The sequence below is a fragment of the Carlito syrichta genome, unplaced genomic scaffold (assembly GCF_000164805.1).
Source record: "Carlito syrichta isolate Samal-C Ts95f unplaced genomic scaffold, Tarsius_syrichta-2.0.1 Scaffold308821, whole genome shotgun sequence".
NCBI lineage: Eukaryota > Metazoa > Chordata > Mammalia > Primates > Tarsiidae > Carlito > Carlito syrichta.
Window position 1 is genome coordinate 567,699 of NW_007252917.1, and position 14,769 is coordinate 582,467.

The following is a 14,769-nucleotide window of genomic DNA, read 5'->3' on the forward strand; positions in this document are numbered from 1 at the left end:
CTAGGATGTAGGTGTACCCAAACTAGAAAAGAAATTCGTGGCTAAGCATAGTGGCTCATGCTTATAATCCCATGTAATTCCAGCACTCTAGGTGGTTGAGGTGGTGGGACTGCTTGAGCCAGGGGTTTGAGACCAGCTTGGGCAACGCTGTTTCTATAAAAATTAAATTAGCTAGGTGTGGTAGTGCATGCTTATAGCTACTTGGGAGGCTAAGGCGGACAAATAGCTAAGCCCAGAAGGTCAAGGCTCCAATAAGCCACAATTATGCTCCTGCACTCCAGCTTGAGTGACAGAGTGAGACTACAACACACACATACACAAGGAGAAATCTATGAACAAAAACAGATCCTAAACAATTGAGGTAATGTCTATAGAGCAAAGACTTTTTATTATTTTTTTCTGTACTCAGCATCCTAGAAAATTAGCCTCAGCATAAAATATAACCAATTTTACGGGGCAGCAAGAAAAGGAAGAGCCACTGAAGATCAAATAATTTTTCTAACTGAGAAAATTTATATAGCATAAAATTCACCATTTCACCGATTCAAGGGATATATACATAATTCAGTGGCTTTTACGTACATTCACTATGTTGTGCGATGATCATCACTATCTAATTCCAGAACATTTTAAATACTTCAAAAAGAAGCCAGCAGTGCAGTGGCTCAAGCCTGTAATCCCAGAACTTTGGGAGGCTGAGGTGAGGGGACTGCCTGAGCCCACAGGTTCAAGACCAGCCTGGGCAACTTGGTGAGACCCTATCATTACAATAAATCCCAAAATTAGCCAGGCATGGTAGTGCGTGCCTGTAGTTCTGGCTACTTGGAAGGCTGAGGCAGAAGGATTGCCTGAGCCCAGCAAGTCGAGGCAGCGGTGACCATGAGCGTGCCACTGCACTCCAGCCTGGGCAACAGAGTGAGACTCTAACTCAAAAAAAAGAAACCCCACTTGCATTCAGCAGTCACCCCCACCCCCATTCCTCCTCTCCCAAGCACCTGGCAATCACTAATCAACTTTCTAACTCTATGGATTTGCCTATATTGGACATCACATGCAAATGGAATAATACAATATGTGACCTTTGCCTCTGGCTTCTTTCACATAAGACAATGTTTCCAAGGTTTATTCATGCTGAGGCAAGTAGCAGGACTTGTACTCCTTTTTATGGCTGAATAGTATTTCATTGTATGGATATACCTCATTCTGTTTGTCCATTCGTCAGCTGACTTGGGTTACTTCCACTTTTGTGCCTATTATAAATAATGTTGCCATGGAGATTCATGTACACATTTTTGTTTGAGCAACTCCTTTCAGTGTTCTTGGGTATCTATCAAGGAGTGGAACTGCTGGGTCTTACAGCTTTTTTGCATTTAACTTTTTGAGAAACCACCAAACTGTCTCTAACAGCACAGACTGTTTAAACACCCGAGAGTTCTTCATTTTGTCTGTCAGTGCTTGGATTTCTATTTGTTAGCAAGGCCCCCAAACCTTCTCCATGTACATATTCATAAGGTCAAACATTCAATTATAAGGTAAAAAAAAACATTCTTCCCAAATCTAAAGAAAGCTGTTATCTAATGGAGAAAAACCACAATTTGAGGCACAAACTGATCTCTGATCTTTGATCTTCTTAGTTTGTGTCCACTTTTTTCTCTACCACTATCACTTCCTGTCCTCCCACCTCAGAGGGTAAGCCTTCCTGCCCTCAACACCCTGCTTTCAACTCTGAGGCTTTATTCCCTCATTTTTCTTCCCTCCCATTAGTAAGTATTCTTTCTGTCCTGGCTCCCTTTCTGCAACCTGTCCTGAAGATTATTCACTAAAAATGGTCCCTCAACTTCCTGCCTTCTCTAGTTCTCATCACTGGCCTGTCCTTTTTTAAAATTTGAGTCGGGGTTTCACTCTGCCACCCAGGCAGGAGTGCAGTGGCACAATCATGACTCACCTCAGCCTTGACCTCCTGGACTCAGTTGATCCTCCTGCATCAGCCTCCCAAGTTGCTGGGACGACAGATATGTGCCACCACACCAGGCTAAGTTTTGTATTTCTTGTAGAGACAAGGACGTGCTATGTGGCCCAGGCTGGTTTTGACCTCCTGGACTCAGGCAAGCCTCCTGCCTCAGCCACTTGAATAGCTGAGACTGCAGGTATGGGCCACCATACCCGGATAATTTTTCAATTTTTTTGTAGAGTCAACATCTTGTTATATCACCCAGGCTGGTCTTGAACTCCTGGACTCAAGTAATCTGTCTCAGACTCCCAAAGCGCTAGGATTACAGGGTTGAGCTACTGTGCCCAGCCTGGCCTGTCCTTTTGATAGTCAACCTTCTTGAATGAAAAGTCTAATCTGCTTAAACTATTCCACAACCCATTCACTCTCCAACAACCCCCCATGCCTATGAAACCATTCTAATAAAGCATCTCAATACATTTACAGTATGCTTACTACAAATCAGGACAGTTTCAAGTTCTATACAATTCTTAAATAATGTAATCTTCACAATAATCCCATGAGGGAAAGTACTATTATCTGTCTCATTTTAGGGTTCAGAAAACCAAGACATGAAAAGGTAAGTGAATACCCAAGGTTGTACAGCTAGTAAGTAGTGAAGTTGCTTCTGCAACTCAGGCATCAGAACCCGTGCTTGTAATTTAATCAGCTTCCTAAGTGCCGCTCTAGGGATGCTTCCCACCCCTCTCATTTACCACTATTTAGCATATGACACACTTCTAGAAACTCACAAATTTGAAAAATGAAGAACACATGTATGTGTTTATGTACACACATATTCACACACTCCACACACAAACTTTATTTCCCTCCTAATTTCTACCTAACACCTAAACTGACAGTGATTTTCAATATGTTTATTTCTAATTTTCAATCTTCTGATCTCATTGTTTCTAATGTTTAACTATTACAAATTTGAAAATGATCGGTATTATTATACTGTCATTGTTAAGACTGTGGACTTGGGAGTCACACAAAGGTTGGAATACAGACTCTACTATGTCTTGGTGTATGACTTTAGGCAAATTATTTAATCTCTCTAGCTTCAGATTCTTCATCTGTAAAATGGAGATAGTAATAGGATACTTCATGAGGTTCTTGTGAGAATTAAATGAGGTTATATAAGTGGCATATAGTAAATAATCAATATTCTCACAATAGCAGCAGCTACAGCCATACCATAAACCAAATACAACCAAAACACAACGCATTACCTTCCCCCCAGACTTGCTCCTTCCCTGGGTTCCCTATCTGAGTGAGTGCTGTGACTCTCCATCCCATGAATGAGGCCCAAGGATATCACCGCCACTGGCCAGCTCCAGGCGCATGAGGCTCCAGGTCTGCTGCCCAGCTCCTAACTGGTTGTCTTGGGCTTATTACCCCCAAGTCGACCTCCACACAGCTGCCACAATATATTTTCAAATAATAAATTCAGGCCAGGCATGGTGGCTCATGTCTGTAATCCCAGCACTTTGGGAGGCCGAGGCAGGAGAATTGCTTGAGCCTAGGAGTTTGAGACCAGCCTTGGCAACATAGTGGGACCTTATCTCCACAAAAAAAATTAAAAAAAATAGCTGAGCATGGTGGCATGTGCCTTTAATCCCAACTACTCAGGAGGCTGAGGCAGAAGGATTGCCTGAGGCTAAGGAGCCTGAGGCTTCAGTGAGCAGTGATCATGCCACTGCATTCCAGCCTGGGTAACAGAGTAAGACTCTGACTCAAAAATGAATGAATGAATGAATGAATGAATGAATGAATGAATGAATGAAATGAAATAAACTGAATAGAAATGTCCATTGTTATTCAAAAAGTGTTATAAGGTCTTAAGATTCTCTAATTAGTACTAATTAGTATTTCCAACTGCTATGAATATTGTAAATCCTTACTTAGAATACTTTCCTTTAGGGTTACACATATTTCAATCACTAAACCAAAAGACAACAACCAAAAACTCAACTCAAATTGATGTTAATCATTTACTCTTAATGACTCTTGGGGTAAGCATTTTTCAATTACAAATTAATTTGGGGTTTTAGATAGAGCTTCATACAAAAAAAAAAAATCTCAAGCCAACTGATTTTTGGTGAAGGAGGATAAAGGAAAATGGTCAGGGATTTTTTTCATCTTTTAAAAAAGGGGATTAAAAAAAACTTCTGTTGTTAGATGTATTTTCTTACATATTCAGTAACCAATTAAAGAGAAGAACAAAATTCTTTTTTTGAGAGTCAGGAGAAAGATGGGTTTTGAAATTGCTGTAAATTTTTGTGCGAGGACATTGTAACTATTTAAAACAGGCGTGTGGGTGTGGGTGTTGTTTTTAGTAAGTGCTCATCATCTTCTGTTTTACGGATTGTGTTTCTGCATCTAAACCATTACAGTCAGGATGTTATGATAGAAGAGTTTACGCTGACCTGCAAGTCAGGACGCCTGGACCCAAGTCCTGATTTTACCACTACTAGTCGAGTGACTCTGATGACAATTAATTATTCTCTGGGTTTCTTTGCCTCATGTATAAAGTAAAAGGGTGTAGTTGCACTCTATCAGTGGTCCTCAAACTATGTGACATGGCAGAGAAGTTGCTCTCTGCAGAATACCATGAAATGCTGGTCACTATAATTCCACTGCATACATCAAGAACACTTTTAATAGAAAAAAATACGACCAGTCACTTGAAATTGCCTAATTAATTTATGTCTTATAGGCCAGGTGTAGTGGCTCAGCCTGTAATCCTAGCACTTTGGGAGGTCGAGGCGAGAAGATTGCCTGGGTCTGGGGATTTGAGACCAGCCTGGGCAACTTGGTGAGACCTCAACTCTACAATAAATCATAAAAACTAGCCAGGCGTGGTGGCATATATCTGTAGTCCCAGCTACTTGGAAGGCTGAGGCGGAAGGATCACCTAAGCCAAGCAGGAAGAAGGATCGCCTAAGCCCAGCCACTGCACTCCAGTCTGGGTGACAAGAGTGAGACTCCAACTCAAAAAAAAAAAAAGTTTTATGTCTCATAAAACAACACAGAATCACAATCATGAGCACTCACTTCCACTAAGAACTCAGCTATGAGCCAACAAAGGATTGGCCCTGGCCTAAATTTGCCATCAACTGCCATTTTCTTCTCTTTTGTTCATCTTGTCATCTCCTCAAGGGCACTATCAGACAAGGAGTGACAAGCAGCACATACTCAAAAAAAGTTATAAGAAGAAAACAAACTTTAAAAAAACCATCCATTAATCTGTTTTGAAAATGGGAAAAGGCATGCCCTTATTTTACCTAGGGGAATACCTTGGTCCATCTCATGGGATACCAGTGTTTTTCAAGACATTTTGAGAATACTGAAGAAGTCTCTTTTCAAGTCTAAAATTCCATTATTTTAACTACCCTTTCCCCAAGTTTGGTGTCTTCCTGGGGCAAAAAAAAAAAAAAAAAGGTGTTTTTTAGATAATACCTAATGCCATAGACTGGAGAAAGGTCACTTTGTCAGGCACAAGCAAGAGCAGAATTGCCCAAAGCATCTGCTACTCTCTCTGCCAGCTTCCCTCTTACCAATTTATGGTCTTTCTTTAAAAAGCAAATTCCTATCCACTTTGTCACCCTTAACTGTCTCTCTCCGTTTAGTTAAGATTCAAGCAAGAGCGCTAATGAACATGGGCACAAGAATACCTTAATTTTGAATTCCAGCTGGGAGTTAATTGTGTACATCATCTCGGTCCTCTCCATCTTCCGGGCTCCTTCATTGCACAGTCGGACCAACTAGGAACACAGAAGAGGAAGGAGGGTTCAAGGTCAGGGAAACAAATCTCTCTTTCAAAAGCAGATCTCTCACAGGGAATGATTAGCACTCAGGAAACCCAGAAATTCATTCCTGATGGTTAAAGATCTCACAGTTTTATATATTTAAGACACTTGTACCAGTCAGAAGTGGCACGATTAGGATGGGAAAGACACACACAAAAAAGACTTCAGGGACACAAACCCTCTGTACACTATGATAACACCGCACTCTCACACACATGTGACTCGTTCATTGTACACTCCAAGGCTGGGTCCATTTTGCCTCATTCCTCTGACCCTTCTCCTGGCCATTACTGATGGGAACCCCACCCAACCTCAGGGCAAGCGACACCCCCTCCCACTTCTAAATCAGAGCAGCTAGAGGCAGACAGACAAGTTCAAAGGCAAAATCTAAGCAGAGTGCTAGGTGCAAAGTATGTGACCAGTAATCTGAATGCAGAAGAGGGAAACCTTGGGGGTTGGCATAGCACCTGATGGCCAATGAATCTCCAAGGATGGCCAAGCTAAGGCCATCAGTTTAATTGGAAGCACTGAATTATCTAAAAAGCAAATGCTTTCACAGTCCTTTAATGAGTACCTAATACATGCTTAGTTCACTGAACTAAATCAAAACAAATTCTGTATCTCCAATTTCTCATTAACTGGAAAATCTGAAAACAATGTCCATATAAGGGTCACTGGCCATAAAGACAAAATTGATTATTAAAAACAAAGGCTAGAAATTCTAATTGGATTGATTTTTTTTGTTAGATAATACATGCCCACTGTTTAAAAAATAAATAAAATGATGATAACAGAAGTACATAAAATAGGCCATAAAAGGTCCTGACCTAACCTTACTCCACAGAGGTAATTGGAAACAGACTGTCATACACTCTCTTTTCTTCCTATGCTTATATGAGCATATAAATATACACATATGTGTTGAAATTTTTCTTTTTAGAAATGAGCATTTTAGGTTTGCTGTGACTTTTTTCACTTACCAATTGTCACAGACAATATGAGTGTCCCCCCCCACCACAAATTCATATATTGGAATCCTAATGAGATCGTATTACAAGGCAGGTCCTTTGGGGGATAATTAGGTCATGAGAATAGAGTCCTCAAGAATGGGATTAGTGCTCTTATAAGACAAGAAAGAAGAAAGGCTCGTGTGTGTGTGTGTGTGTGTGTGTGTGTGTGTGTGTGTGTGTGTTTTAGGCAAAGACTTATCTTGTTGCCCAGGCTGGAGTGCAGTGGCACAATTACAACTCACTGCAGCCTCAACATCCTAGTCTCAGGCAATCCTTCCACTTCTGCCTCCCAAAGTGCTAGGAGGTGCCACCACGTTCAGCTAATTTTGTAAATTTTTTGTAGAGACAAGGTCTTGCTATGTTGCCCAGGCTGGTCACAAACTCCTGGGCTCAAGCAATCCTCCCACCTCAGTTTCTTTAAAGTGTTGTGATTATAGGCGTGAACCACCATGGGTAGCTTTCTTCCTCTCTCAGCTTTCTCTCTATTATGTGAGGATAAAAGAAGAAGAAGACCATCTGCAAACCAGACAACTGGCTCTCAGCAGTTGCAGATCTGCCTGTACCTTGAAGATCTTGGTCTTCTCAGCCTCCAAAACTGTGAGAAATGAATGTGTCATTTAAGCCACCCGATCTATGGTATTCTGTTACTGAAGCTTGAACTAAGAAATATTTCTCCTTTTAAAATATTACCTATTAGGGTAAAAAAGTTTATTTAGCACTTACTGTGTTTTGGGTACAGGGTTACAACACAATCTCTAACTTCATAGAGGGCAGACAAAAGACACAAAAATCAATGACTGAGATCATGAAGAAAAAGACAGGGTAGCAGGGGAGCAAGTGGCAAAGAGGAAGCCCAGGGAACCTCTCCCGGGAGGTCATTTAAACTGAAGCAGAAGAGAAAGCTAGTACCAAAGAATAAGATGTCCCAGGCAGGCTGGGCTTGGTGGCTCACACCCATAATCCCAGCACTTTGGGAGGATGTGGTGGGCAGATTGCTTAAACCCAGGGTTCAAGAATAGCCTGGCAACGTAGTAAGACTTCATTTCTACAAAAAAAAAAAAGGGAGAGAGAGAAAGAAAAGAATAAAAAAAATTAGCCAGGAGTGGTTGTGTGCATCTGTAGTCCCAGCTACTTGGAGGCTGAGGTGGAAGGATTGCCTGAGCCCAGGAGGCTCTGACTGCCGTGAGCTGTGATCATCGTGATTATGCCTCTGCACTCCAGCCTGGACAACAGAGTGAGACCCTGACTCGAAAAAAAAAAAAAAAAAAAAGAAGAAGAAGAAGATGGCCCAGGCTGAGAGAACACCATGAACCCAGGGCCAGATGGGAAAGCACGTGTGTGCTTAGGCTAGCGAGAGATGACCTGACATGCAGGAAGTGGGCATGGGATGAAGTCAGAGAGACAGGCCAGGCTCAAACCATGCAAGACCTTATGGTGTCTGGACTGTGCTCCAAGTGCAAAGAGAAGCTACCCGCAGATTTTCTGCAGGGGAGTGACAAGGTTCAACTGAGGCTGTGATCACCGTATAGACTTTCCACAATGGGTTTGTTCAATTTCTTATTCACAGCACTTGGACACTTTTCAACTGCTCACTTGATTTCAGATTTGGAGGGCAGACCCATCCTCAGTGGCAGCCTACGTTAGCTCTGAATGTCTCAATGAGCTCACTAATGCAGGGACAAACGACTACATCTGATCAAAGCTAAGAGCCAAGAATATCCAGGTGGAGGTCGGGGTAGCCGGAAACTACAACATAATGAAGGGAATGAGGCATCAGAGGGAGAAATCAGCACTGCATCAGGCTGTCTGCTCAGGACATTTTTATGACTTCTCTTGGGGAATGTGCTCATAGCTCCCGAATCCATGTTTCCTGACTTTGTCTCCTAGGCTCTAGACCCAGCTACCTAGATGACATCTCTTCCTGGATGTCCCAAAGCTATTCCAAACTTAGCATCACCAAATCAGAGCATCTTCCCCCTCTTGTCTTCCCCAGCTCCACATTCTCAGTGACTAACAGCACCATCCATTTCCACAAGGCATGTAGGACTCTCCCTCTGCTCTGCCCTCCACATTCAAGCAGTCAGTCTCCTTCATGTCGCCATCTTGCTGTTCACTTCTCTCCACCTGCTCTGGCCCCTGAACCCAGGTTCAGACCCCTTTGTGCCTGGATTGTTGGCTTCCTAATTCTTTTAATCACTTCTACCCTTCCCTTACGCATCCTCCAAAAATACGACGCCAATCTTCTTAAGTTCAAATCTGATCATAAAACTCTTCAGCTAAAAATCCTTAAAAGGCTCCCTGAAAGGCTGGGTGTGGTGGCTCATACCTGTAATCCCAACACTTTAGGGAGCCCAGGCAGGAGTATTACTAGCAGCCAGCAATTAGAAACCTGCCTGGGCAACAAAGCAAAACCCTGTTGCTAAAAATAAAAAATTAGGCCAGGTGCAGTGGCTCATACCTGCAATTCCAGCACTTTGGAAGGCTTAGGCAAGAGGATTGCTTGAGCCCAGGAGTTCGAGACCAGTTCAGGCAACACAGTGAAACCCTGTCTCTAAAAAATAAAAAAAGTAAACCAGGTATAATCTACAAAAATAAAAAAATAAGCCACGTCTAGCAGCACATGCCTGTAGTCCCAACTACTCGGGAGGCTGAGGCAGAAGGACTACTTGAACCCAGGAGGTCGAGGCCATGGTAAGGTGTGACTAAGCCACTGCACTCCAGCCTGGGAAACAGAGTGAGACCCCGACTGAATAAAATAAAAAATAAAAATATAAAAAATGACCCAGGTGTGAAGGTACATGCTTGTAGTCCCAGTTACCTGGGAGGCTCAGACAGGAAGATAGCTTGAGGCCAAGAGTTGAAAGTTGCATGAGCTATGATCATCTGATCACGCTACTGCACTCTAGCCTGGGCAGCAGAGTGAGTGAAACCCTGTCGCAAAAAAAAAAAAGTTCCCTGAAGCCTTCAGAACTTAGTCTTAGCAAGACCCTTCCTGACCTGGCACCTATGTCCTTTATCCCAACCTCTCCCTGCCCTCATGTGGGGCCTCAGTCCTACCAATGTCTGACACATACACGCCTTCTTGCCTTCACACTTTGGCATGTATGCTTCCCTCTGCCTGGGCACTTGACCCCACTCTGTCCAATAACACCTTCTTATCTAGATTTATACCCGGCTACTTGTCTTTCAGGACTCAACTTGGGTGTTATCTCTCCAAAAAGACTGGAGAGCAGAGACTGTGAAATGTTCTTATTGGTGAGCCCTGGGTTCAGCATAGCACTTAACACCCACTGGGATATTGTGCAGACATTCTGCATAAAGAAACTACCCTTATACCTAGTTTATAATCACTTTTTTAAAAAAAATAAACAATTTCTTTATAGTTAGCAATTTTTAAAGTGAAAGAAAAAAATGGTATTAAGTCTGAGTTTTTCTTAAACTTCCCGATACTGAATCTGAAAGTAAAAGATGAAGTCATGCCACCACTGGAAAAATTCTGAAGAAACCAAAGGTGCTTCAGGAGGCATATTCAAAATAAAAATGTTCTCAAAATATCTCAAGCAATGGTGTTATCAATGGAATTGGTTTTAATGAGTATTTTGAAAAGACAAGCACTAATCTGAACGTGTGTGCTCCTGTTTTCATTAAAATTAGCCTCAGCATATAAAAATTAAGCATTCCTTCAGTATCTGTCAAAGGTTTATTAAATGTGGTTCACGAAATTTTTTGTTCCAGGACTAATACATACAGGGGGGAAAAAGTTCAATGCTACTAGTAAGAAATATAAATTAAAACAAAAATAGGGTCAGGCACAGTGGTTCACACTTGTAATCCTAACACTTTTAGAAGTTGAAGTAGATGGACTGTTTGATCCCAGGAGTTCAAGACTAGCCTGCCTGGGCAACATATCAAGACTTGTCTCTACAAAAAGAAATACTAGTCGGTGTACTGGAACACGCCTGCAGACCCAGTTATTCGGGAGGCTAAGGCAAAAGGATCACCTGAGCCCAACAGGTTGAGGCTGCGGTGAGCCATGATGGTGCCACTGTACTCCAGCCTGGATGACAGAAGATCCTGACTCAAAAAAAAAAAAAAGAAAGAAAGAAAATATTAGATGGGTTCAATACTCGTAGAGTTTGACTACTTTGTCTCTAGGAGAAAAGTTTATAACATAACATTACCTCCAAATATAAGTAGAACTTTGATGAGGTAAGAATTAAAGCTGATATTCTCCTTCCAAGGAAGAAAACAGCTGGGAAGATTCATTTGGCATAAGATACCGTATCGTGATCACTACTCCTTACAGGGCACACAACCCTTCAGACGAGCTGAACTACCAGATTCACCGGAAACCTTCGGCCTCCCAGCACTACCCCAGCATGTTAACAGAAAATCAGGAGGTAAACACAGATCTTTCTCATTTTTAAGTTGTTAGATTAGGTCAATAAGTATTTTCAAGGTCCAAATTCAAGGCGTTGTCACAGTCTTTTCAGCAACATACAAGAACAATTCCACTGAAGTATTATTCATATGCAAATAAATTGAATTAGTATTTTAATTACCAGAAAGGTATCACTCACTTTTTTCCAAGAATGAGTAACTACCTAGAAAGATTTATGCAAAGGACTTAAGCAAAGTTTGGTACTTGGGCCTCAACACACCAAATGTAGTTCTCTAATATAAAATACTGGGAACTCCTGATTTCTTTGATTTCACGTAAGGCAAACAAATGACATTCTACATTTTAATTCTGAAACATAAATGCTCTCTCTCTCTATTTTATACTCTCCACAACATCTCAGGTTAAATCCCCAACTCCCTATCGTGTGTAGCAAGGCTCTACACGCCCGACTCCTCAGTATTCGCTCTCTCTCTCTCTCTCTCTCTCTCTCACAAACTGACTGGGCTCTAGCCACATGGAGATCATTCTGGTTCTTCAATACTCCAGTGATTTCTTTTTTTTTTTTTTTTTTTTTTGAGTTGGAGTCTCACCTGATCGCCCAGACTGGAGTGCAGTGGCCGCTCCCGGCCACCGCAGCCTCGCCTGCTGGGCTCCGGCAATCCTTCCGTCTCAGCCTTCCAAATAGCCAGAATTACAGGCATGCGCTATCACGCCCGGCTGATTTTTTTGATTTTTTGTAGAGATGAGGTCTCACCTGCCCAGGCGGGTCTCGAACCCGCGGGCTCAGGCAATCCACTCACCTCAGCCTCCCAAAGGCGCGGGATTACAGGCTGAGCCACCGAGCCCGGCTTCTCCATTGATTTCTGGCCTCTGGATCTGCACACATATCTGAGACATTCTCGTTCTCCACTCTGGCTTGCAACCACTCCTGCGCTTGTTCTCAGCTTAGATACCACTGTGTACATCCCTATCCTGTCACTCACAACCCTTCACCGTCACTCCGTTTAATGTCTGCCTTCCTCTTCACACAGCACATTCCACGAGCGCAGTGACCACACCTGTCTCATTCAGCACCGTATTTGCAGGGGCTGGCATCACGCCTGGCACGGTGGTTGATACTCAATAAATATTTACTGAATGAGAAATGACCAAATAGCGATTCAGACTCCAAAAGGAAATAAGATATCTTTAGGACCTTAGGGCAAAACTGTCTGAAACGGTAAAAATACCATTTCACTTGAGCGCAGCAAACATTATTTTGTTTTTCAACGACCTAAGAATGTTGTCCAAATCTACCCATTTTCAGCATCAAGGCAAGACACACTCTCTTCCGAGGTGTCTGAACGGGTTGCTGTGTGATGAGTTGTTTGATGGTTACCTTGCTTACTTCCTTCAAGGCCCTCTTGCAGACTTCATACTTTGGAGAGTCCTTAGGTGTTTTTTGACAGATAGTCTGTAAGGAAGTAAATGGGAACAAAATCAATTAATTTATATTAATTAAATAATTAAATCCTCTCACTCATAGCAAATTTAACAATGTTGAACACAACATTATGACGAGAATAAGGATGACAGTAAAACCTAATTTTTTTTTTTTTTTTTGAGTTGGAGTCTCACTCTGTCGCCCAGACTGGAGTGCAGTGGCCGCTCCCCGCCACCGCAGCCTCGACCTGCTGGGTTCTGGCGATCCTTCTGCCTCAGCCTTCCAAGTAGCCGGAATTACAGGCATGTGCTACCATGCCCGGCTGATTTTTTGATTTATTGTAGAGATAAGTTCTCGCCTGCCCAGGCGGGTCTCGAACCCGCGGGCTCAGGCAATCCACTCACCTCAGGCTCCCAGAGGCACGGGATTATAGGCTGAGTCACCGAGCCTGGCTAAAACCTAATTTTTAAAAAAATTTTTGAGGGGAATGATATTTAGTACATTTGTCATAGGAAGACAAAATAAATATTGCAAAGTAGGGCATTCTAATTATTTGGTAAAAATTGAAATTTCAGTGAACTCAAACAGAAAGTGGTTGATATAAAAATGATAGGGTTTAGTCTACATTATTTGGGTAAGTGTATTTCTATTCTTTTTTATTGTTTTGTTTTTTTTAAATTTTATTTTAAAGATGTGGGGGTACGATTCAGGATTAGGTATACAAGTGGTAATCGTACAGGTAAAGTTTGGGCCTCCCTTTGGTCCCCACTTGGCCAGGTTTGAAATCAGATACCCTTATTGAGGTTGTATCCACCCCCGACCCCCGTCCCAGCAGTAGCCCGCTACTGCCAATCCCTTCCTTATAGTATTATGGTAAATGTTCAGGGTCCACTTAAAACCTGATTTAAAAACTAGAAAACATTCTGTAAACACACAGGATCCAAGTAAAATCCAGGGAATACTTAAGTAAGAAGATAGAATTCAAAGGTGAGTGAATCCCAGGTTTGCCCCTTACTAGTTATTTGACCTTGGGCAAGTCACCAACCCTGTCTTTTCACCAAACCTGCCTGTGGCCTCGTCTGTAAAATCAGGGTAATGCAACAGCATCCCAAGATTGTTGCAGGGATTAAAAGATAATTTATATAAAGTTCTTTATGAGTGTCTGGTATGCAGTATGCCTTCAATAAATAAGAATTAGGCCAGGCGCAGTGGCTCACGCCTATAATCCCAGCACTCTGGGAAGCCGAAATGAGAGGACTGACTGAGCCCACAGGTTCGAGACCAGCCTGGGCAATTTGGCGAGACCTCAGCTCTACAATAAATAAAAAAATTAGCTGGGTATGGTGGCACGTGCCTGTAGTTCCAGCTATTTGGAAGGCTGAGGCAGTAGGATTGCCTGAGCCAAAGGGTTCAAACCCTGCCTGGGAAACTTGGTGAGGCCTCATCTTTACAATAAATCAGTCGGATGTGGTGGCATGCACCTGTAGTCCCAGCTACTTGGGAGGCTGAGGTGGAAGTATCACCTGGGCCCAGCAGGTCAAGGTTGCAGCAGATCTTGCCACTGTACTCTAGCCTGGGCAACAGAAAAAAATAAAAATAAAATAAAATAAAAAGAAAGTTCAGGGAACCATTTTAATTATTAAATGTGTTCATGTGTTCATCTCAATAACAAGTCTAGATAAAGTTCCAAATGAATATATAGTCTCTTTAATTATACTTCATATACATATTCTCTCTCTACATATATATTTACATCATATATATGTATATTTTCATATATATTCAAGGGTCTCACTCTGTTCAGGCTGTAGTGGCACGATCACAGCTCACTGCAGCCTCAACCTCCTGGGCTCAGGCGATCCTTCCATCTCAGCCTCCCAAGTAGCTGAGAGTACAGAAACGTGCCACCATACCTGGCTAATTTTTGACAACACAAAGTCTCACTATGTTGCCCAGGCTGGTCTCAAACTCCTGGGCTCAAAAGATCCTGCCACCTCGGTCTCCCAAAGTGCTGGTATTACATGCATGAGCCACTGTGCCTGGACTGAAGAGACAATATTTTAAGCACATTTAGATCCTGCCTAGGTGGCTAGATTCTCACATATGAGAAACAGATTAAGAGTAACAGG

At 42.3% G+C, this 14,769-nt stretch overlaps 1 protein-coding gene across 1 annotated transcript in view; it reads right to left on the reverse strand.

Moving 5' to 3' along the window:
- The window catches only part of ARHGEF26 (Rho guanine nucleotide exchange factor 26), a 153,165-nt gene that overhangs the window by 44,434 nt on the left and 93,962 nt on the right, over positions 1-14,769 (reverse strand). Inside the window, exons 9-10 of the mRNA XM_008065955.2 lie at positions 12,596-12,670; positions 5,671-5,760 (exon numbers count right to left, since the gene is read on the reverse strand). Coding sequence (XP_008064146.1) covers positions 5,671-5,760; positions 12,596-12,670 — 165 coding nt within the window. The remainder of the gene's footprint in view (positions 1-5,670; positions 5,761-12,595; positions 12,671-14,769) is intronic.